The following is a 26,032-nucleotide window of genomic DNA, read 5'->3' on the forward strand; positions in this document are numbered from 1 at the left end:
TTATATTGGAGATTTTCTAAAAAGACTACAAACTACAAGGAAAATGACAAAGATATAGGAGAGAAACTAACTCCTCTTCAAAGGGAATGTCTCTAGGAAAAGGTACTGCTTGGGCTGAGCTTAGAGCATCAAGTAAGTAGCCATGGCCACATGAAGATGGGCTGAGAAAAGAGAAGAATCACACACAGAGGAATCAAGGACCAGGGATGCAAAGGTATGACATGTATACTTTGATGACAGTTCAGGAGAGCTGAAGAATAGAAGTACCAGATGTGGAAAGAAAATGACATCTAGGCTAGGTTATAGGAAGTTTAAAGGTCAGACTAGGAGCTAAGTAAATTTTTTTTAGGAATAACTTCATAAATTATTCCTGACTAACTGATAGTGATAATATATAGACAATTCTGTACACGGATTCATTTTTACCAGGTGGATCAGAAATACACTTAATTAACTGCATTTCTGATTGAAAAGCTGATGTTGTTGGCATCAGGTAATCCAATCATGGGATAATCTTTGGGCTTTTTACATTAAGCTTCGACTACTGACTATATTAACTTCTCAGAGTGCCTTCTTTAATGCTCTGGCCATTTCTGTTTAGCTTACATTTAACAGTCATCTCATTTTCACTTTTTTTTTTTTATGTTTATTTCATGATGACCTACTATTCATCACTCAAATGGATTACTATAGGAAATGGAATCCGGAACAATGGTTATTCCCAAACATTTCAGGACCCAGTTTTCCTCCATCTACAGTAATCATAATGCTCATCCACCACTAATGAATTAGGCTGAGCTTTGCCTTTTCATTTGGAGCTTTGATAACATGAACTATAACCTACTTCTAACTGATTTTGGCAAAAAGATCCCAAATGTGTGTTTTGTCTCTGGTTTGCCCTCTATATATTTGGTCACATGAAAACAAAATAAATGACAAACTCAGCAGAAGAAATCTATCAGTTGAGGAAAAGAGTAAATTGAAAAGCCAAACATTGCTTCATTAAGAATATTTTTCTTTGCTTATATTTGGTATCACCATGTCTACATGTTCTTCAAAGGCCACGTTAAACTACCCTCCACACACTATGGAAACTTTCACATTGCCAACTTGCTTATTTCGTCATCTTTCCTAAGGCAAGAAAGAAATGTTTAAGCCTACCACCACTTACTGAGAATATGTTTAATTATATGATTAGAATATTCCAAATAACTAGCTGAGAATAAATTTCAAGGAGAAATAAATGTTTTAGTCCAATAGACCTGGGTGGTGCTACCCCAGTGAGAGTCTTCTATCACCAAAAGACAGCATGAGGATACTGGATGCTTGAAGGTGACATAAATACATCATCAGGAAGTCAGTGAAGGCTGCATAAATAAAGATGAGGTGGCACCAAAGATAAGATGCCTACACTACAGTTTTGTGTAGGTCCTGGTAGTACCAAAAGTCCAACTCAACAATAAAAATGTTCTCCCAACTACTTTGGTATGCTTGCAAGTGCCTGGTCTAGCAGATTCTAAATAGGACATCTTGGTATTGACTCATGCTCATTGTCACGGGGAGCACCCATTATTTACTCCCAAAGCCAAGCCAGTCTCTGCATTCCTGACATTCTATGCCTTGTCAAAGGCATCTGATAACTTCATGACAACAAATAGCTAGTCATCCTATTTTTTTCCCTTCAAAATCCCTCCCTCTTCACCCCCTTTCTTTCCTGCCATCACAGCTATGAGTGTTCTCCTACTGTATCAAAGCACTGACACCTTAAAGGAACCATTCAATCTTGCTGCTAAGCTTTGGGGTGAGATCTTCTCCCCAATTCTCTGAGGCCAGTCCTGCTTCTGGTGGTTTCCAGGAATACAGTCAATATTTCCCTGAAGTCACACAGGAGGAAATGATTTTCCTTACACACTCTTAATTCCTTTTACTACTCTTTTACTAGTTTAAAAGTAAAGTGTCTACATCCAGTTGATGTATTTTTGCTGGATCTTTCTCATCTCTGAAATGTGCTTCTTCATGCACCCAGCCCACCAAGAACTGTCTCCTAAGAAATTCCCTTTACTGACCTTCTCCAAGAATTTTCAGAAGGAAGAGTTAATATTCCCCCAAATCCACTCTAGCTAAGTGTTTTACATATTCTCTTCAGCCAGTTCACAGCATAATTGTATATAATCCTTATCATCTTATGAAATTTATTTCTTATGAATTTATTATCTATATTTACACTGTGACGGTTTATGATCTTGGGATTTTAGTTTTTTAATATCTCTTTCCTTGAGAGTTTTGTACACCTTGATGCCTTGAATAAATAGGAAGGCCTTTGCAGACAAGGGGTATGAAACTTTTTTTTTTTAATGACAAGAAGAAAAACCTACCGGCCCATATTTTTGCTGAGGAGCCATCCCATGAGGCATTTCAGGATGTGACGGAACCTGGAGGTCTGCCCCCCGAGTTTTGGGGCGTACCACATCAGAGACCAGACTGGAGGAGATTGCTAGAGACGTGGGCCGAGCAGCTGTGGTGCCCATCCCCCCTGGGGGGCCTTGTTCACCTTTTCTGCTTGGAGCTTCATCTTCCCCCTCAGAGTCCACAATAAAGACATATTCAGCTTTGAAGAGGTCACTTTGCTGCATTCCTTGAGGTTCGTTTGCTTTAAGTCCCCTTCCTTGGGAAGCCTTGTCCTTGACCTCTAAAGGATAAGTCAATGTTCCTCGGTCTCTCTCCCGTTGGCTCCCAACATTCAAGGTCAAGTACTCATTGGAATCAGACTGCAATAAATGTAGAGACATAAAAGCATTGATGTTGCTTTGGTAAATGCTTCTTTTTTGCATGTACTCTTTCTTAAAACCTTAATCTGCTTATAACCTCCAAGGACAAAAGTTTTTACAAATATATCTAAAAATCAGGTTGGCATAGAAGAGATTGGGTTGAAGCTAATGGTTTACTTTTACTAACCCACTTGTTTGTCCTGGTCCTAGCCCAAACAGTTTAGGGCTCAGAATCAAAGTCAGCAAAACCTGCTTTCAAATAAATCCTTATATGACTTTTTAAAAAGAGAGGAAGAGAGCAATGTTTTCCATAAAGACATTCACAAAACAAATGGGGATTTGTCATGGGTTTAATTAATGGTCAAGCAAAACTTGTGGCTGTGTAGATACCATTGCCATCTGCAAATGAATATCCTTATCTTTGGAGGCTTCAGAGATCTGCAACCAAGATTGATTCATACATCTATAGTCCCACACTCATAGCACTTAATCCCAAAGGATCCCATGAATATATTATGTGTACTTGAGTACTGTTAGGGAGAAATTTCCCAGGAGGGCTTTATGTAGCATTCAGAATTTCTCTGAAATAATTTGGTCCCAACAGTCTTTGAAATAAGATGACATTGTAAGTCCCAGGTTATATATTACTACTTGCTAGATAAGATGTTTTCATATAGACAACGAGAATCAGATAATTTTATCTCCTACAAGTTGGCTCAAAAATACCACAACGTTCCCCCAGTCACATTTTATTTATAATAAGATAGTATTAAAATACATTATAAAGAAAAAATTTTTTTACCCAAAATGTCACTATTTAACAAAAGTCATTTTTAGGTTTTTGTTTGTTTTAATTTCTTTTTCAGTCTTGGTCTCTCTTTAGATAGGTATAATCAGGGTATAAATACGACTTTATAATCTATTGTATCACTTAATAGTGTAAGATTAACATGTTCCATGAAATTACATAACCATTATAATTATAACTTCATCAAGGTGATGTATTATCATATGCTTAGCTTTTCTCTAATTGTTAGATATTAGGCTCCTTTTATTTTTCTCTAATTATTTTCCTATATAACACTTTTTTTCCTCTGTACTATTTCTCTGGGATGCATTTCTAAGAGTTTAAACATTAAAAAGTTATAAACAGTTGTATGACTCTGGATAAGGGTTTTCCACCAAAACCGTACAAATTCACAAAACTAGCAGCAAAGTGTGAGCATGCCAACATATCCACAATTGCCCCAAATTCAGATATTACACTTTTTTAATGTTGCTAATCTGTTACACGTAAAATAACACCTCTCTCTTTTATCTAGTATTCTTTAAAGATAAATTTAAACTTTGTAAAAATTTTGTTTTTATTATTTTAAGATACACTTGGGAGGGGAGGTGCCAGGAGGCCGAATATATCACATGAACAGCAAACAAAAGGATGTCAAGTCAAAAGGGTTGAGAATAATGTATTGGAGAGAACCTGAGATTTGATAACACTGAAGTTCCTATTACATAGTTATATTTTTAGCCAATCTTAGATTTCCCAGTTATCTCACTTTAAGCAGAGAAAATAAACATCCATACAAATTTACAAGTCATTATGATGGATAATTTAATGTTAATTGCTTGATATAAAAAATAGTAAAAAATAATCCTACCCTATTTACAGTTTCTGGAGTCTTATCACTTGGTTCCTCAGGAATTTTAACAATGAATTTAGAGGTGTCACCCAACTGGGAGTGGGTTGGTAGTCTTCTCACAGTGGGGACAAATGTGAAGATCAGAGGTTTGGCTTCAGAATCACCAGAAGAGACCTATGAGACACGTAATAAATTAGACTTTCAGTCTTATCAAAGGTTTATTTTGACTTTATTCTGTATATATTATATTTATCTCATTTATTTTGATAAATTGCCATTGTCCTATGATCATGTGTATGGTTGGCAAAGAGAACATCTATTAAAATATTCATAGTGTATCCGATCCTTTTTTTGTGAAAATATTTATCAGAGAAAGAAATACAACCCAAGGAAGATCCTACTGTAGGACATGGCAACAGAAGAGCAGGTTGGCAAGTTGAGCTGCTGGAATGTTGCAAGTTAACATGAATAAAAGTTAATCTCAAAACAGACCAGATGCTGTGTTTGTGATGACCCCACAGAGGTCAAGGACTTTTATCCATTTAACCCTGGGTTAGCAGGTTCAGTGTGACTCATAATCACCAAGCATGCGTGAAACTTCTGACATATATCATTAATGAGAATGCTAAAATGTGAATTGAAAATTGAAAGTTTACTTTTCTAGCTGCCAGGATACCAATGCCTCTTCTCGAGGATATACCTTCTCTTTCATTCATTCTTTATTTATTCAAAAACCATTTTGTTAAGTATTTGCTGTGTGGCAGGTACTCAGGAGCTAGAGATACAACAGCATATAAGAAACAGCCAATAGACCAGTCACAAGTAGGAAAAGCATATGCACAGAATAGGAAGGGAAAAGCAATAAGGGATGCCTACCCAGTCTGGGAAGCTCCATAAAAGGCAGCATCTGGAATTTAAGTCCTAGTGAAGAGGAAGATAAGGGTCTTCCAGGCTGAGGAAACCAGCTGAGTGAAGGCATGGAAAGCAACACTGGGTGTGAATCAAGCTTGAGTTCTGTCCTATTGACACTGAGAACCAAGTGTTGTAGATTGGGAATGAGATCGTCACATTAGAATGTCAGGTAGGTAATGCTGGTTTTATAAGACCCAAGGCTAGAGATCAGGACAGAAAGCCAAGAGTAATAGATGGAGGACTAAATGGAACGGCAGAAAGAGAAGATGGTACTGGAGATTTCTCTTTTGAGACGTTTGGGTGAGAAGTAGGATGAGAGATGGAGAGTAGTTAGAAAGGAAAGTCCAGTCAAAGAGGTGCCCTTGTTGGTCTGTAACAGGATAGACGTGAAGACGTCTGTAGACTCGGGGAAGGAACCAGTAAGAAGGAAAGTGGAGCAAAGTCCTGGAGGAAGCAGGCAGAAAAAGCTAAAGCAACAACAGAAAGAACATGGCCTCCTCTGAGAAGGGAGAAAATTAATGGAAATACAGAAAAGCTCTGACTGTGGGTCAGTGAGAGAAGTTGGAAGGTGAGGGGACTCATTTTGTACATAATCCATGTTCATGATGCGATCAGCCCCATCTAGTCAGAGTGAAACTGCCACGCTGCCACCTCCATGCCTCTGTCACGAGAAATGTAATAACCCTGGCAGGAACCCCCAGACTCCTCTCCCTTCAGGTCGTGCCACCCTTGTGTGTCTTATCTCAACATGCCCTTTAAACCCGATCACATCAGCTGCATAAGAAACCCAGCCATCCCTGTATCCCTGTGTGCAATGCACACCTCTAGTTTTGTTCCCTTCTTGTACCTGTAACCGAGAAGGACCCTCTGAGGCCTTCCCAGAATAGATCCTCACCCATGTCGTTCACCTGCTTTTCGCCTGTAGAAAAACTTAGGCAAAGAATAAATTTAATCAGAGAAGTGAGAAAAGGCAGAAAGAAAGGAAAACAGTCAAGCAAGACAAAATAATAATACTTTAGCCATTAAACAAAGACAAGGACCTTTAGTTCTTCCTCAAGGACTACGGATAATATTCTGAGCCATGTCCTTTGAGCTGTTTTGCAGATACTGAAACCCCCACCTGGTGGAGGAAGTTAACTGTTTGCTGCCCACAAGCACATAGACCCCCACACCGGTTAGAACCAGAAGGCTGATGATGCTGACTCCTAATTACCTCACCACCAACCAATCAGAAGAATGTCCATGAGCTGACCACACCCTGTTCCTTGAACATTATAAGACTCTTCACTACCCCCTCTAGGGCGGGACACACAGTTTTGCAGGCATTAGCCAACAGTGGCCCCCTTTGCCTGGCAAAGCAATAAAAGCTAGTCTTTTCTACTTCACCCAAAACTCTGTCTCTGAGTTTCTATTCTGGTGAACAGAGACTGAATTTCAGCAACATACCATGATCCAACTCTTAGAAAGTTTTCACCATACACTTTCTGGAATTCAGGCAGTTGTCACACATCCCTCCACATCCTTAACCTCTTCTCTACATGTTCTGACTCTAACTAAACCATGGTTCCTGCTGAAGGACTCTGCTTCCTGAGAAGCTCTCTGTTTCCTTTCACACTGGGTGACCCACCAGAAGTAGACTAGGTATCCTCTGTGCACTCTTTTCTGCTTCCAGACCATTCTTCTTCCCTCTTACTTACAAACTTCCAGGTTTGAAGCTCCTGCCATCCACAAGTCTACACCATTCACTACCTCTTCTTGTTACAGCCATCTGCCCACCCCCAAGTCAAACCCTTCTTTCTTTGAAGATTTACTTCTGGGGTTAACACCACACTTTTTATAATACCCAATATGATATCCCATGGGTAATTTTTCTAATAGCGTGTTTCACTGACCTCTACTCTTCCTTGCCCTTCACATCCTTAGGAACAACCAGTAGCCACAACACCACCATAATTTCAGGGTTTTCTCCTTCTCTGACCAACACTTCTTTTCTTTCCACACCATCTCTTCAATTCTGTGACTCCAATATTTCTGGGAAACCACCAAAATGAAAGTCTACTGATCCTTCCAACATTAAGTTTTCCCAGACTTCTTTTTTTTGGCCAGCCTTAATGACCGAGTTGACCACAACTCCTCCTGTGCATGCCCCTCAAATGCTTTGTCTTCTCTCACATCATCATCTACTTTGAGTAAATCATAATGGTCACTCAGTCTACCACCTACCTACTCTCCTCCTGCACCACAAGGGTAAATGTGGTCAGAGAAAAAAATCACATGACCCCGCTTGTTGGTTTCACTTCGAATTTATGACCCTAAGCCTCAAGCTGGCACTTTAATTCTTCTCTGTAATCATACTATACAGTTCCAGAGCCCATTTACTCTCCCACTCGCTAGAAAACTCACACCTTCTCCTCTTTCTTCAAACCCCTACATCTTCTTCCTCATTCTCACTCTGAGCTGACAACTTTGTTTCCCACTTCACTGAGATAGTTGAAGCAATCCGAAGAGAACTTCCAAAACCCTCATCACCACATCTAGTCACCCACCTACATCTTTGTCCTTTTACATAGCCATCAGTCCTGCTACTACACTCCTACTAAAACCAAACCTCACTTGAATATGTTGCCTTCTACTTACTTTCATTTACTCAACAAGATTTTATTAAATGCCTACCAGATGCTAGGCTCTATTCTAGGGGTTGGTGACACAAGAGTGAACAAAAACCTCTACCCATTCTGGTGGGAGGCAGACAGGAAACCAAATAAATATGCAATAAAATAGGATTTTCAATTGCAATAAGTGCTGTGAAGACTAGTATAATAACCCATAGGAGAGAAAATGATAGGTAAAACTTGGGTTGGCTGTAATCTAAAGGAAAAACTTAGAATTTCCTGAAAAATTAGATGTGAGATATAAGAGGCAGACAAGAGTCAACACAAGTACAAAATTTTTGACCTGAATAACTGAAAGAAATAAGATATTCTTCACTGAAACAAGGAAAACAAGAGGTGAAGCTGGTTTGAAAATAAAGATCAAATATGATATGACAAATATACATCCAAGTGGAAATGTGGGGATGGGAGAAAAGTTCAGAGGAAAGTCTGTGCTGGAGATAAAATTATTACAGTTGTTGACCTATACATGGTATTGAAAACCATGAGACCAGATGAGATCATCAGGAGAGTCAGCACAAATAAGAAAAGAAGAGGTCCAAGGTTGAACCATCCAGCTCTACCATTAAGTGGTCCAGTAGCTGAGGAAGAAGTAGCAAATGTGACACAGGATTTTAAGAGAAATGGAAAAGCCTGGAACATCATTGATGTAGGATGATGCAGTGGGAAAGAGGCCTGACTATAAATAAGTAAAAGGATTGACAGACTATTGTGAGGGCACAGCCTAAATGTAAATCCGTGAATTTGTAGTAAAAGCAATTTGCTTGGCTGTTTGTTAATGTCTCCAGGAATGCTCAACTGCCTATCATAGGAACAGAGAAAGTGAATTGCAGCATTTATAGAACTGATGTTCGGAGGTGGCTTTGGCAGAAGAATGTTGTGAGTGTCAGGAAACTGAGGGTACTGATGGGAGAAGAGCAAAGGGTCAACCATGGAGTTCAATGTGGACAGGGAAGAAGAGGGACTTCAGACCAAGGGACTAGTGGTCTCTTCGGTTCAGGAATCAGATTTGAAAGCATGGTGGGTGTTTGGGAGAATGGCCCAGGGTCACAGTATGGGTTATGAGAGCTCAGGATTTAGTAGGATGGTAAAACTAGATAATTATAAGATCTAGGCTTATAACAGGGTAGGGTTAGGGTTAGGGTTTCTAGAAACAATGCCTATTCCTTAGGGCATAAAAAATACACAGACAAACCCTTCTGAGCCAACTTTCATTTTTCAATATTATTTTCTGCCTTTAAAAATAATTGTCTATTCCCCCATGGCAGTCAGGTCGCAATTCCCAGGCTTATCATCCAAAAATAATAAATCAATGCTTTCCTTTGTAGGAAGGGACATTAGATCCCTCATGAGATTCAGGCAACCCACTAGTCTTATCAGTGATACACAATACAACACACTTTCTAGATGGATTATTTTCTAGGAAGTCTTCTTTACATGACTAATCTCATCAATATCTTGATGGGTGGAGAGGGGTTTTAATGAGGAAATCACTGAGGGTAGTTCAGATAATTTATCATAGAATTTCATTTGGGTAGGAAATAAAGATAGTCTTTTAGGAGTCAAAGAAGAGGTGAAAGTGTGACTATGTCCTCAGGTGCTATAGGCCTGCCCTCATCTCCCCACATGATGACTACAGGTCTATCTTATGTTCTATCCAGATGAAATTAAATACTGACGTATGCACTTCAGTATAAGTGCCCTGTTGTTACAAAATACATATAACCATTATTAACAGTAAGTGGCTTTGCCTTCTGAAGCATATACAGTGACCAAGATTTATTTCTCCAAAAATTTACTTCTTTACTTTAGCTTGCTACTAAAGTCTCTAAAATACAAATAGATCGTCACTACTGATACATTGTAAACTATTGACTTTTTAAAGGTTAATAGTTACAATTTTAGTGAATAAAATTGAAACAAAGTATGAATAAAAATGGATGCTTCAATGAATAAGGTGTGCTTTTAGAACATACCCTCAAAGGAATTTCTAAACATAACCACATGTTGACAATGAAAGCAACTGAAAATAAGTAAAATTGTTTCCTTCTTCTTTATTGTTATATTTTCTTACAGGAACATCCATAGCCTGCATAAAATGTCTTCACTAGGTAAGGAGAACAGTTTGTTTTTAATTTTAGTTGAGCCAACATATAATGTCATCAAGAATAACATAAAAATGGAAAATCCAACAGTACTAAAGAATTTTTATCTTCCTAGTTTACTGTCAGAGAACAAGATCAGGGATAAATTCCTATCCACACACATAACCTCAGATTAACCACAAAAAGGGCAATGGTTTGGTATTCACTTTTAAGCTGGGAGTACATTGTTAGCATGGGGCTCTTTTCATCACTTTTACCTAGCATCCTCTTATCCTACCAAGGATGTACAGAATTCTTTGCACAAAATTTAGTTGGAAAAGGATTTGAAATTATACTAGCTACACTATACAACATTTAGATGACAAGCCCCGTGTTAGCCGGTGGACTGCTGAATCCCTTATTCAGGAAAGAAAAAGAAAAATTTTGCTGTTTACTGCATACCATAGCCCAGTTCCAATGGAGCCCAGAAATGAATTGCTATGGTGATGAAAAATCATTTTCCACACAAAGCAGAACCAGATGCATGTTAATATCATTGCATTGGTTAAATGCCAGTTAACACTTTCCATTGTCAGTGTTGTTTAAAAACACATTTTAGTTCCTATCCTTGAGAAACTAGTTTAATAATAGAAATTAGAGCTGAAAGGATGAAAAGCTTTTCCTAAGTATAGTTTCAAGTGCTCGAAACTCTGAGACTGTCACCTTCTCACCGGCCACTCGACTAATAATTTAAGAAATTGTTTTCCCCCTGTGCCATGCAGGCTCACTGCTCCTTTGCTCAGTTTCGGGCTCCAGTGCCTTCCTTTATTCTATTTCCCTAAAAGTTCTCTTCCTTCTGACGTTGACACCCACACTCACAGATGGCCACTAGCTTCTTGTTGAGAAGAGACATGACAGGGTGTCTCTCAGCACTCACACTGCGCCAAGGACTGTCCTGAGCATCTTCTTTGGTTGCCAGTAAGCAGTTTTGCCTTTATCTGCTCATCCTTTCCACTAACTGTCTATAACATTTCGTTTTGATATAGGCAAATTTATCTACACCAGGGCATCTCTCCCTCAAACCTTCTTGCAGCAAACACCACAGTGCATAGCCTTTCAAAGTTCTCAAAAGCATGAAGGAAAGACTTCCTTTTACCTGGGGTGTGGTCTGAATGCTCCCTGCTAAGATGCACGAGTTCATTTGGAAGTAATTGTTCCCGCAGTCCCTCGGAAGCCCCCGGCTTTCTGGAAGCATTGATTCATCTCATAAGGGCGTGAGCAAACCAATGAGTGAGGTGGGAAGGGAGCCACTCCCTGAAACAACACACACACTCGCAGGGAAAAAAAAGAATTCTAAAAAAGAGGTAACGAGGAATCCTCCCTGAACGAAATGGTTTTGTCAGCTCCAAAGAGTAGATTTATGTTCAGACAATTTTTAGATTTGGAACTTCAGGAGAGGTCAGATTGACTGCTGAAATGGAGCCAGTAGAAGTAAAAAAAGAATTACCACCTATATGTGTTTCCCCTCTTTTCTTTTCATGCATGTAGTCCAATTAAACATTCTGCAAAAAGAACAGAGAAGCCAGATTGTACAGCAACAAGAAGCTGATCGAAGGATCCCCACAGCTGACAATCCCAGCAATCAGTTGGTCATACTCACTGGGAACATTTAGAGGTAAAAATACATGCAAACACTGGGTCTAAATAAAGAATGAGAAAACACACGGCGATCCCTTCAAAAATCAATAGCTTTAATTAGTGGTCCTTGGCATGTACCTAGCGAGCAATGGTACAGGAGTGTCTCTAGTGACTGAAGTTTTGCTATTAACTAAATTTGCTCTAAAATAGAGCTTGGAATCAAATATATGTCAAAACAAAATTCCATTCCAATGTTCCTGGAAGACAGTGAGTTTCCTGACTATAGACAAACGTCAAAGCTTTACATGTGAAATTGATTGGAGTCTTCAGCTTTCGCACTTCTATTTTCTAAGTGTTGATTTTTCTCCAAATCTGTAATATCTATATTTGTGCTTTGGTGATGAAAGATGTTGTGTCACAAGGGCTGGTTATAGACCAAAGGCTCTGGGAAGGAATGAAGGTTTTATTTTAGGGACCTAGATTATACCTCTTAACATTTTCACCATTATCAGAAGCCTGAATTCTTGGAAACATTACAAGTGAACCAATTGTCAAAAGTGATACTTTTAGCACACTGGGAAAAACTATTCCAAATAACCCAGTACTTTTTGACCTAGTAAATGATCTAAATTTTTTAATGTGAGTGCTGTGTTACATCAGAGAACAAATTATGTGCCTTCTTCTATGCTATGTATATTTATGGATATTCAAGAGACTATAATACCCTCCTGCCCTCAAAGAGCTTACAGTCCAATTGGGAATATAAAACAGGTGTACAAATACAGAGATGCAAAGCAAAAAAGAAGAGAAAAATTCCCATCCTGCAGTTCTCAAAGTTTATACATAAGCCACTTGGAGATCTTAAAATGCAGTTTCTTAAATATCCTGTGATAAACCATAATGGAAAAGAATCTGAAAAAGAATGTATTGATAGATACATGTATAACTGAATCACTTTGTTGTACAGCAGAAATTAATACAATATTGTAAATCAACTATAAATAATTTTTCTTAAATGCATAAAATAATTTTTTTAAATGCAGTTTTTGATTGAGGAGATCTTGGGTATGGCCTCAGATTCAACATTTCCCACAAGCTCCCGGTGGTGCCCAGCTGCTGGTCTGTGACACTCCGAGTAGCAAAGACTTAGAGGAATTTTTGGAGGGTTGTGAGATCATGGACACCTGGGGTAAGTAATTCAAGGATAAAGTGGCATTTGGGCTCACTTAGAAGAGTAGGGGAATAGGACCTCTGAAGGTGAGATAGAGTAGCCCTTATTTCAGGCAGAGAGAAAAGCTCAGGTGAAGGCACCTATCAGAATGGCAGTAAGCAGCAGGGGTAGCCGCAGAGCAGGGAACCAGGGAGTCAGATCACCCACTGGCTGTGGGACCTGGGGCCAAGCCGGGGTTACAGGACCTCTCGAAGGCTCAGTCCCCCACCAGCGAAATGTGGATCAGAATAGTATTTATTTCACAGGGTTCTCACGAAAATTACAATTAAATTCAGCATGTAGGGCTTCCCTGGTGGCGCAGTGGTTGAGAGTCTGCCTGCCAATGCAGGGGACATGGGTGCGAGCCCGGGTCTGGGAAGATCCCACATGCCGCGGAGCGGCTGGGCCCGTGAGCCACAATTACTGAGCCTGCGCGTCTGGAGCCTGTGCTCCGCAACAAGAGAGGCCGCGATAGTGAGAGGCCCGTGCACCGCGATGGAGAGTGGCCCCCGCTTGCCACAACTAGAGAAAGCCCTCGCACAGAAACGAAGACCCAACACAGCCATAAATAAATAAATAAATTACTTAAAAAAAAAAAATTCAGCATGTAAAGCTCTGTGTCAGGCAAATACTTAATAAATGTTACACCTGTGAGCACTATTGTTACTCAGTTTGGTAAATAACATACATGAGAATAAAGGCAAATAAGACTAGAAAAGTAGGTTCAGTCTAGGTCATGAGTTTTTTTTAATTTACCATTTTAATTATTTTTAAGTGTACAGTTTAGTGAGTAGCATTACATTTACATTGCTGTGCAACCATCACCACTATCCATCCACAGAACTTTTTTCATTTTGTCAAACTGAAACTCCGTTCCCATTAAACAATAACTCCCCATTCCCTACCCCCACTCCCAATCCCTGGTAACCACTATTCTACTTTCTACATTCAGATTCATCTCTCCTCCCCTTTGTAGATCATCAGAGATCTTGAATTAAGGTGTTTTGATGCTATTCAGTAGGGAATAGGAACAAAGATTTTATATAATTACATAAATACATGTATTGCATATATATATATATATATATATATATATATATATATATATATATATATATATATATATGATCCTAATTCCTATTCTTTACTGAATAGGGAAGCCTTAACAAATCCTAGAGACCACACTCATCTCCATGATCCATCCCTTGTCAGTGGTTCAATCAGTTTATTCTAAGCAGATTCAAACAATAAGGAAGCTCTTTTCCTATATCTCATTCTGTCCTTCTCCCTCTGATCTTTTTTCTCATTCCCTCCCCCAAACATAAAGCAATATTCACGCATGTTGGTACAGTCAGATTTGGGAGAGGAAATACTTCAGCCCCTATCCTTTGTCCTACTTGATTTCTTCCTTGAGTCATTTTACAATGAGGACGAATGAAATTAATCCATTATTTTGCTATTTTGTTCTGTGTCTTATTGGGAACTTTTCTGTACTCATTTTCTTTCCCTTGTTTTCTTAGTAATTGTTGGCATTATAGACTATTCCTTATATTGATAGAAGACAACTTTTACTTAACAAAAAGCAGAACAGTCATGCATTATAATAGCATGCTTCAGCCATCTGCTTAGTAACTGCATATATACTCAAAGAGCACATGTATTTAGAACAATTTCTATAGAAACCATCCTCACTGGAATAGAAAATGATGGCACCTGGTCAAAAAATAGGCCTCAGTCTTGGATGATTAAGACCAAGTGAGTTACTGACACAGCATTGGGGGTGGGAGAAGGGGAGAGTCTAGCCTCCAGTTACAACTACTTTTTTCCATAGATAAGAAGGCCATCTAGGGTCTGCCTAAGACCCTGAAGCATTTTATAAACATAAACTTTTAATGATCTCTCTCCTATTAAGGAACACAAACTGTTCTGTTGAATAATCTATTCCCAAAAGAAAGTAAAGTTTGTTGAACTTTGCAACAGACAAATATAATTCAAAATTATCTTTAAAATCTGGCATTATTGATGGCTGAAGTAGGGCATCCTTCACCCTTCTGACTAAACAGATATTACTGCAATACCTTCCAGCCAAGAGAATCTTAAAGTATTGTTTTTAAAACAAACAGTATAGAACAAGTAGTCTCTCTTCCTGACATGTAAAACAAATTTGAGGGAAAAAAAATAGACACCTCCACAAAATATTGCTAAGAAACATGTAAGTGATTAAACAGATTCAGCTGTCAAGACCACCCAGAAGTCTATTTGTCTGCTCTTATGCCTTGTGCTTAAAAAAAAAGTCACTAGAAATTCCATTTATTCATTTTAATAAACCCCTGTTGAGTGACAGGAACTATTCTAAGCTCTAGGAGACATCAAGATAAAGACTTGGACCCCATTCTCATGAAGTCTCCTTCTCATGAAGGAGACACCTTCACAGCTACACCACTGGTGAGTGAAGTTAGAGGAGAGGGCAAGTGATGTGCTGACTCTAGGCTGCTCGGGGAAGCAGCCTCAGGCCATCCCCAGGGAGCTTTCACTCAGCTTCTGCACTTAGTTTCTACACCTAGTAACCAACATCAGAGTCACTTCTCATTCTGTTTTAGCCCTGGGTGGTGTTTTTCCTCTGAAGATGGGAATCACCCAGGGTTTGGACCCCTGCTCCAGAATAATCGGTGATTGTAGGAATCATAATCACAACTCAGAATTGGCTGTATGATATTTAAATGAATCCTGACATCTCATCAAAAGTGCATGAGATCCTGTTGTAACTGAGGAATTTCAGCTTCAAGTATGCTAAGCCTGACTCTTGCCCTAGTTCCCCTTCAACTTTAACTTAGTTTACAAAAGAATAAGTTAATGATGCATATTGAAATGGAAGATTAGTTGTTCTATTTTGCTTTTACCCTTGTTCCTTATTTTTTAGAAATAACTAACTAGAGACTCATGGCAAAATGATGTTCCAATCGTAAGCAAGACGTGATGAAATTTTGGCACCAATGATCATGATAATCATCTCTGAAAATAGAACACTACCCTCTCCCCAGCATGTAGCTCCTTTCTCTTTTCTCTATATTATCTCCAAGCAAGACCTGGGGAGTTGGGAGTTGGTTCTTTAGGACATGAGTCCACTTTCTCCCCAGGATTGCCGGCTTCCTCAATAAAGCTATCTTTCCTTTCACCCAACACTTGTGCCTCAGTATTGGATTCTTGGGGAACAAGCAGCCAAACCTGAGTTTGGTAACACTGTCACAGTCTAAGTTTGGCCTCATCTATATTGGCATCTGTGCTGGCCTCATCTGGATTTCTTCTATTCCTGTTACTACTGCTTGTAGAGTCTCTTCTCTTGAGGGTATATCCTCCTAGGTAAAATAATACTAATAGTCCACCTTAATTCAAGTAAACCAAGAGCTTCAAAATATTGAAGAAAATCTAGCACCTCAGTGAAAACGTTTGACATACTTAGATATTCAGTAGAGGCAAATAGGTCTTGTACATGGTAGAATTTGAAAGGGGAACAGAGACAATGATAAGAAATATATATCCAATAGGAATAAGTGTCTGGTGGCCACTCTCCCCTTGTAGAATCACTTTCCAGCTTGGCTTCTGGTATACCATTTCTCTTGGTCCCCTGCTATCCCCTGTACCCTCCTTCTCTGCCTGCTTTGTGCCATCTGACCCTGAAGCATTGAAGTGACCCAGGAGTCACTTCCTGGATAATCTCATCCAGTCCCATAGCTTTAATTAACATTTATAAGCCATTGAGTTCCAAATTTGTTTCCCCAGCCTGTACAGTGTCCTTGGATAATACACTCCTATAGCCAACTTAGATATTTTACAGACATTTGAAACGTAATACGTCTGAAACTGAATTATTTGTGTTTCTCCTGAAATTGTTTCCCACCCCTCCCCCTAATTTCTCCCCACCAGCATATAGTTGTACTTATTTCTCATTGCATAAGCCAAAAATGAGGGCTTATATTGGTTTTTGTTGGTTTCCCATAATCCCCCATCAATATATCAGTATTGGTCAATATACTGATATTCTTGCTTTCTCATAACCCCCATCAATATATTAGTATAACTTGTCAGCTGTCCCTTCAAAGTAAATCCAGAAAATGAATCTATCTCATTACTTCTACTTCTAACGTCCTAGTAGCAGAACCTACCATAATCTCCTTTCTGAATCACTTTCTCATAAGTGGTCTCCCTGCTTCCACTTTGCCTCCTATAGTCGATGCTCTGATAAACCACCCACATCTCCCTTTGGGCTGGATGACTATCCCCAGCTGCTGGAAGTGTTGTGACAGTGCTCAGCTGTTTATCTTCTCCAAGAGTTGTTCCTGGCTGAATAAAGCTCCTTGTAAAGTCACCCCCTTTCTCAGGGGCAGCCTGTATCCAATGGCTGCTTGATGTATCCATACAAAAACCTGGCACCCCTGTTCCAATTTGAGACAATGCTGAAGGGCGAACCCAGTTTCAGAGCTACCCCCAAGTTGGGTAGGCTTTTGCTGAGACTTCATTGCAGCCCAATTCTCGTTCTGTGTAATCTTGTTTCCTTCCCATCTCCCACTGGTGTTGGTCCTGAGAGCACTTCCAAGAGGGAAAACTTCCTGTATGCTAATCTCTATCTCAGAATCTTCTTCCTGGGAACCTGATCTATCACATCTCCCCAGTTGCTTTCCACACAGTAGCAAGATTAAGCCTTTAAAACATGTCAGACCACGTCACTTCTCTATTCAACACCCTCCAGCAGCTTCCCCTGTCACCCAGAGGCTAAACCAAAGTCCGTAAAATAGTCAACAGCTCAACAGGACTTGGTCCCTATGACTCTCCCTCCTGCTTCCTCAGCTCCAGCCACGATGACTTTTGTATATTCCTAGAGCATGCAAATCCCACTCCCTGGAATGTTTTTCCCAAGCTTATTACTGTCCCTTCACTTCCTCAGGTCTCTGCTCAAAAGTCACTTTAACTGCAAAAAAGGTCCCTCACCACCCTACATAAGACTGCAACCCCAATTCAAGCCCCTTCCCCACACTCTCTATCTATTTTTTCCCATGTTATTTGCTCTAGAGCCCGTACCAACTTCTCACGCTTGTTTCCTAATTTTGTCATTTTTTTAAAATTTTTATTTTATATTGGAGTATAGTTGATTTACAAGTTGTGTTAGTTGCAGGTGTACAGCAAAGTGATTCAGTTATACATATACATACAATACACATACAATTTTATCATTGGTTTTTAAACTCCATGAGGGTAAGGATTGGTTTTGATCACCTTTATTTTCCTAGAATAGTATGTGGCACTTATTACCACTCCATAAATATTTATCCAGTGAACTTCTTGACTGACTGAAATCTTTATTTGTGGATATTTCTTACACTTCTTTTCTTCTAATGAAAAGGATAATTTTGATTAAATTTGAATTGACTCTCTAAAAGAAAACAGAATCATCGGAATCTCAAGTGTCTTGGTTCCACTGGGCCGGCTGCTGCTGGGGCTCACAAGTCCTTACTAAGAATCAAAGGTCTAGAGGCTAAAGGTCATAGCAAAATGGGAGTAATTGCAGTCAGCTTCTTTCCCATGACTCTTACGTACAAATACCTGTAGCAAGAAATAGCAAGATGCTCAGAGCTATGCACTGTCCAACCATCTAGGTCAAAAGCAGACAAAATTTGTACTTATCTCAGATTTTCCACCAAATAGCTGTGAGGTTTTGGGTAAGTCACTTAACTTCTCAGGGACAATTTGTTTCTAAAACAACATTCTAGAATCAGTGTTGGTTTCCCAATGTGCCTTCTTTAGAATACCAGCCTTGCAAGATAAATAGTGATGAAAGGATTATGTGGTCAAATAAATTTAGGAATTGGTTTATTCCATATCCACCTTTTGGAGTTGTCTCATGTCTCAAGCTTGGCTTAGTCCACAGTTTCTCACATTTATTTGGCCACAGAAGCCCTGGCTTTCCCAATGCCCACTTCCATCCCACTCACAGGGTGAACTGCTGAACTGGGCTGTCCACAGGTGTCTTTCTGCTGTGATATTTGATGACGGCATGAAAAAAAGATATTTTGGTCAAACAAACCAAGAAGTTTCCACAAAGTTACTAGATGAAATGCTATTCCTGATCTGGGCTTGGAAGAGAGAACAGTGAGATAGATGGAGAGTGGCAGAAGTCCTCTGAATTAGGAAGAAAGGAAGAGGTGGTCCACATTCCATGTCTAGTGGACACTATAAATACACGTGGGGCCATGAGTCATGAATATATTCAGCAGCACAGGAATATGAACTGAAAATATGGATAATAACTTGACTAGAAGATCTTGAAACATATCCAGAGAGATATTAATAAAGCGTGGTGCAAAGCATTGGGGATAAAGCATATTATTTAATAGAAATACTCAGAGATTCCATATATAGAGAATCATTTCTATATACATCATAAGAGAAACCTAAATTCTGGCCCACAACACAATTCATAAAGTCTTATTTGTAAGTGAATAGAGTAACACTAGCATCTTCAGAGTTTACAGCATAATTTCATAAAGGAACAGAGCAAAGTAATACTTATTTCCAATATGACTTTTGGTATAATATGATTTAATGTATTTTATTTAAAATAAAGGGGAAGAGGGGCACCTTCAAGATGGTGGAGGAGTAAGACGTGGAGATCACCTTCCTCCCACAAATACATCAAAACTACATCTACAGAAATACATTCTGTAGGAGTAGAGTAACTCCTACAGAACACCTACTGAACGCTGGCAGAAGACCTCAGACCTCCCAAAAGGCAAGAAACTCCCCCATTTATCTGGGTAGGGCAAAAGCAAAAAGGAAAAACAGACAAAAGAATAGGGACGGGACCTGCACCTCTGGCAGGGAGCTGTAAAGGAGGAAAAGTTTCCACACACTAGGAAGCCCCTTCACTGGTGGGGACGGGGGGTTGGGTTGGGGGGAACCTTCAGAGTCATGGAGGAGAGAGCAGCAACAGGGTGCAGAGGGAAAAGCGGAAAGATTCCCGCACAGAGAATCGGTGCCGACCAGCACTCACTGCCCTGAGAGGCTTGTCTGCTCACCCGCCAGGGCGGGCGGGGGCTGGGAGCTGAAGCTCGGGCTTCGGTCGGATCCCAGGGAGAGGACTGGGGTTGGTGGCGTGAACACAGCCTGAAGGGGTTAGCGCACCACAGCTAGCCGGGAGGGAGTCCGGGAAAAGGTCTGGAGCTGCTGAAGAGGCAAGAGACTTTTTCTTGCCTCTTTGTTTCCTGGTGCGCGAGGAGAGGGGATTCAGAGCGCCGCTTAAAGGAGCTCCAGAGATGGGCAAGACCCGCGGCTATCAGCATGGACCCAAGAGATGGGCATGAGATGCTAAGGCTGCTGCTGCAGCCACCAAGAAGCCTGTGTGCAAGCACAGGTCACTATCCACACTGCCCCTCCTGGGAGCCTGTGCCACCTGCCACTGCCAGGGTCCCGTGATCCAGGGACAACATCCCCGGGAAAACGCACGGCGCCTCAGGCTGGTGCAACATCACGCTGGCCTCTGCCGCTGCAGGCTCGTCCCACAACCGTACCCCTCCGTTCCCCCAGCCTGAGTGAGCCAGAGCCCCCGAAGCAGCTGCTCCTTTAACCCTGTCCTGTGTGAGCAAAGAACAGACGCCCTCAGGTGACCTACATGCAGAGGCGGGTCCAAATCCAAAGCTGAACCCCGGGAGCTGTGCGAACAAAGAAGAGAAAGGGAAATCTCTCCCAGCAGCCTCAGAAGCAGTGGATTAAATCTCCACAATCAACTTGATGTACCCCGAATCTGTGGAATACCTGAATAGACAACAAATCATCCCAAATTGAGGAGGTGGACTTTGGGAGCAAGATATATTATTTTTTCCCCTTTTCCTCTTTCTGTGAGTGTGTATGTGTAGGCTTCTGTGTGAGATTTTGTCTGTATAGCTTTGCTTTCACCATTTGTCCTAGGGTTCTGTCCATCCGTTTTTTTTTTTATTTTTATTTTATTCACTTAAAAATTTTTTTCTCTTTTTTTCTTAATAATTATTTTTTATTTTAATAGCTTTATTTTATTTTATCTTACGTTTTTATTTTATTTTATTTTATTTTATCCTCTTTCTTTTTTTCTTTCTATTTTTTCTCCCTTTTATTCTGAGCTGTGTGGATGAAAAGCTCTTGGTGCTCCAGCCAGGCATCAAGGCTGTGCCTCTGAGGTGGGAGAGCCAACTTCAGGACACTGGTCCACAGCTCCACGTAATACCAAATGGTGAAAATCTCCCAGAGATCTCCATCTCAACACCAAGACCTAGGTTCACTCAACGACCAGCAAGCTACAGTGCTGGACACCCTATGCCAAACGACTACCAAGACAGGAACACAGTCCAATCCATTAGCAGAGAGGCTGCCTAAAATCATAATAAGGCTACAGACACCCCAAAATACACCACCAGATGTGAATGTGCCCACCAGAAAGACAAGATCCAGCCACATCCACCAGAACACAAGCACTAGTTCCCTCCACCAGGAAGCCTACAAACCCACTGAAGCAACCTTAGCCACTGGGGACAGATACCAAAAACAACGGGAACTACAAACCTGCAGCCTGTGAAAAGGAGACCCCAAACACAGTAAGATAAGCAAAATGAGATGACAGAAAAACACACAGCAGATGAAGGAGCAGGGTCAAAACACACCAGACCTAACAAATGAAGAGGAAATAGGCAGTCTACGTGAAAAAGAATTCAGAATAATGATAGTAAAGTTGATGCAAAATCTAGGAAATAGAATAGACACAATGCAAGAAACATTTAACAAGGACTGAGAAGAACTAAAGAGGAACCAAGCAACGATGAACAACACAATAAGTGAAATTAAAAATACTCTAGAAGGGATCAATAGCAGAATAACTGAGGCAGAAGAACAGATAAGTGACCTGGAAGATAAAATAGTGGAAATAACTACTGCAGAGCAGAATAAAGAAAAAAGAATGAAAAGAACTGAGGACAGTCTCAGGGACCTCTGGGACAACATTAAACGCACCAACATTCGAATTATAGGGGTCCCAGAAGGAGAAGAGAAAAAGAAAGGGACTGAGAAAATATTTGAAGAGATTATAGTTGAAAACTTCCCTAATATGGGAAAGGAAATAGTTAATCAAGTCTTGGAAGCACAGGGAGTCCCATACAGGATAAATCCAAGGAGAAACATGCCAAGACACATATAAATCAAACTATCAAAAATTAAATATACAGAAAACATATTAAAAACAGCAAGGGAAAACCAACAAATAACACACAAGGGAATCCCCATAAGGTTAACAGCTGATCTTTCAGCAGAGACTCTGCAAGCCAGAAGGGAGTGGCAGGACATATTTAAAGTGATGAAGGAGAAAAACCTACAACCAAGATTACTCTACCCAGCAGGATCTCATTCAGATTTGACAGAGACATTAAAACCTTTACAGATAAGCAAAAGCTGAGAGAGTTCAGCACCACCAAACCAGCTTTATAACAAATGCTAAAGGAATTTCTGTAGGCAAGAAACACAAGAGAAGGAAAACAACTACAATAACAAACCCAAAACATTTAAGAAAATGGGAATAGGAACATACATATCGATAATTACCTTAAATGTAAATGGATTAAATGCTGCCACCAAAAGACACAGACTGGCTGAATGGATACAAAAACAAGACCCATATATATGCTGTCTACAAGAGACCCACTTCAGACCTAGGGACAGATACAGACTGAAAGTGAGGGGATGGAAAAAGATATTCCATGCAAATGGAAATTGAAAGAAAGCTGGAGTAGCAATTCTCATATCAGACAAAATACACTTTAAAATAAAGACTATTACAAGAGACAAAGAGGACACTATATAATGATCAAGAGATCGATCCAAGAAGAAGGTATAACAATTGTAAATATTTATGCACCCAACATAGGAGCACCTCAATACATAAGACAAATACTAACAGCCATAAAAGGGGACATCGACAGCAACACAATCATAGTAGGGGACTTTAACACCCCAGTTTCACCAATGGACAGATCATCCAAAGTGAAAATAAATAAGGAAACACAAGCTTTAAATGATATATTAAACAAGATGGACTTAATTGATATTTATAGGACATTCCACCCAAAAACAAAAGAATACACATTTTTCTCAAGTGCTCATGGAACATTCTCCAGGATAGATCATATCTTGGGTCACAAAGCAAGCCTTGGTAAATTTAAGAAAATTGAAATCGTATCAAGTATCATTTCTGACCACAACATTATGAGACTAGATATCAATTACAGGAAAAGATGTGTAAAAAATACAAACACATGGAGGCTAAACAATACACTACTTAATAACGAAGTGATCACTGAAGAAGTCAAAGGGGAAATCAAAAAATACATAAAAACAAATGACAATGGAGACACCACTACAAACCTATGGGATGAAGCAAAAGCAGTTCTAAGAGGGAAGTTTGTAGCAATACAAGCTTGCCTCAAGAAACAGGAAACATCTCGAATAAACAACCTAACCTTGCACCTAAAGCAATTAGAGAAAGAAGAACAAAAAATCCCCAAAGTTAGCAGAAGGAAAGGAATCATAAAGATCAGATCAAAAATAAATGAAAAAGAAATGAAGAAAACAATAGCAAAGATCAATAAAACTAAAAGCTGGTTCTTTGAGAAGATAAACAAAATTGATAAACCATTAGCCAGATTCATCAAGAAAAAAAGGGAGAAGACTCAAATCAATAGAATTAGAAATGAAAAAGGAGAAGTAACAATTTACACTGCAGAAATACAAACGATCATGAGAGATTACTACAAGCCAACTCTATGCCAATAAAATGGACAACCTGGAAGAAATGGACAAATTCTCAGAAAAGCACAACCTTCCAAGAGTGAACCACGAAGAAATTAGAAAATATGAACAGACCAATCACAAGCACTGAAATTGAAACTGTGATTAAAAATCTTCCAACAAACAAAAGCCCAGGACCAGATGGCTTCACAGGCGAATTCTATCAAACATTTAGAGAAGAGCTAACACCTATCCTTCTCAAACTCTTCCAAAATATTGCAGAGGGAGGAACACTCCCAAACTCATTCTATGAGGCCACATCACCCTGATACCAAAACCAGACAAAGATGTCACAAAGAAAGAAAACTGCAGGCCAATATCATTGATGAACAAAGACGCAAAAATCCTCAACAGAATACTAGCAAAGAGAATCCAACAGCACATTAAAATGATCATGCACCGTGATCAAGTGGGATTTATTCCAAGAATGCAAAGATTCTTCAATATACGCAAATCAATCAACGTGATACACCATATTAACAAATTGAAGGAGAAAAACCATATGATCATCTCAATAGATGCAGAGAAAGCTTTCGACAAAATTCAACACCCATTTATGATAAAAGCCCTGCAGAAAGTAGGCATAGTGGGAACTTTCCTCAACATAATAAAGGCCATATATGACAAACCCAGAGCCAACATCGTCCTCAATGGTTAAAAACTGAAACCATTTCCACTAAGATCAGGAATAAGACAAGGTTGCCCACTCTCACCACTATTATTCAACATAGTTTTGGAAGCTTTAGCCACAGCAATCAGAGAAGAAAAAGAAATAAAAGGAATCCAAATTGGAAAAGAAGAAGTAAATCTGTCACTGTTTGCAGATGACATGATACTATACATAGAGAATCCTAAAGATGCTACCAGAAAACTACTAGAGCTAATCAATGAATTTGGTAAAGTAGCAGGATACAAAATTAATGCACAGAATTCTCTTGCATTCCTATACACTAATGATGAAAAATCTGAAAGTGAAATTAAGAAAACACTCCCATTTACCATTGCAACAAAAACAATAAAATATCTAGGAATAAACCTTCCTAAGGAGACAAAAGACCTGTATGCAGAAAATTATAGGACACTGATGAAAGAAATTAATGATACAAACAGATGGAGAGATATACCATGTTCTTGGATTGGAAGAATCAACATTGTGAAAATGACTATACTACCCAAAGCAATCTACAGATTCAATGCAATCCCTATCAAACTACCACTGGCATTTTTCCCACAACTAGAACAAAAAATTTCACAGTTTGTATGGAAACACAAAAGACCCTGAATAGCCAAAGCAATCTTGAGAACGAAAAATGGAGCTGGAGGAATCAGGCTCCCTGACTTCAGACTATACTACAAATATACAGTAATCAAGACAGTATGGTACTGGCACAAAAACGGAAACATAGATCAATGGAACAGGATAGAAAGCCCAGAGATAAACCCAGGCACATATGGTCACCTTATCTCTGATAAAGGAGGCAAGCATATACAGTGGAGAAAAGACAACCTCTTCAATAAGTTGTGCTGGGAAAACTGGACAGATACATATAAAAGTATGAAATTAGAACACTCCCTAACACCATACACAAAAATAAACTCAAAATGGATTAAAGCCCTAAATGTAAGGGCAGACACTATCAAACTCTTAGAGGAAAACATAGGCAGAACACTCTATGACATAAATCGCAGCAAGATCCTTTTGGACCCACCTCCTAGAGTAAGGGAAATAAAAACAAAAATAAACAAATGGGACCTAATGAAACTTAAAAGCTTTTCAACAGCAAAGGAAACCATAAACAAGACCAAAAGACAACCCTCAGAATGGGAGAAAATATTTGCAAATGAAGCAACTGACATAGGAATACTCTCCAAAATTTACAAGCAGCTCATGCAGTTCAATAACAAAAAAGCAAACAACCCAATTCAAAAATGGGCCAAAGACGTACATAGACATTTCTCCAAAGAAGATATACAGATTGCCAACAAATACATGAAAGAATGCTCAATATCATTAATCATTAGAGAAATGCAAATTAAAACTACAATGAGATATCATCTCACACTGGTCAGAATGGCCATCATCAAAAAATCTAGAAAAAATAAATGCTGGAGAGGGTGTGGAGAAAAGGCAACACTCTTGCACTGTTGGTGGAATGTAAATTGATACAGGCACTGTGGAGAACAGTATGGAGGTTCCTTAAAAAACTAAAAATAGAACTACCATATGACCCAGCAATCCCACTACTGGGCA

The 26,032-nt window shown here is 39.4% G+C and overlaps 1 protein-coding gene across 26 annotated transcripts in view; it reads right to left on the reverse strand.

Annotated features, from left to right (window-relative positions):
• MLIP (muscular LMNA interacting protein) overlaps positions 1–26,032 on the reverse strand; it is a 283,518-nt gene that overhangs the window by 137,040 nt on the left and 120,446 nt on the right. For 22 of the 26 annotated variants that reach the window (XM_082347120.1, XM_082347121.1, XM_082347124.1 and 19 more), the window contains 2 exons: positions 4,427–4,582; positions 2,376–2,768 (listed from right to left, as the gene is read on the reverse strand). The exons of 1 other annotated variant lie outside the window; for it this stretch is intronic. In XM_082347120.1, coding sequence (XP_082203246.1) covers positions 2,376–2,768; positions 4,427–4,582 — 549 coding nt within the window. The remainder of the gene's footprint in view (positions 1–2,375; positions 2,769–4,426; positions 4,583–26,032) is intronic. 3 more of the 26 variants (XM_082347126.1, XM_082347123.1, XM_082347125.1) reach the window with 1 other exon arrangement.

This window comes from Balaenoptera borealis, assembly GCF_965194805.1.
Source record: "Balaenoptera borealis genome assembly, chromosome: 12".
Taxonomy (NCBI): Eukaryota; Metazoa; Chordata; class Mammalia; order Artiodactyla; family Balaenopteridae; genus Balaenoptera; species Balaenoptera borealis.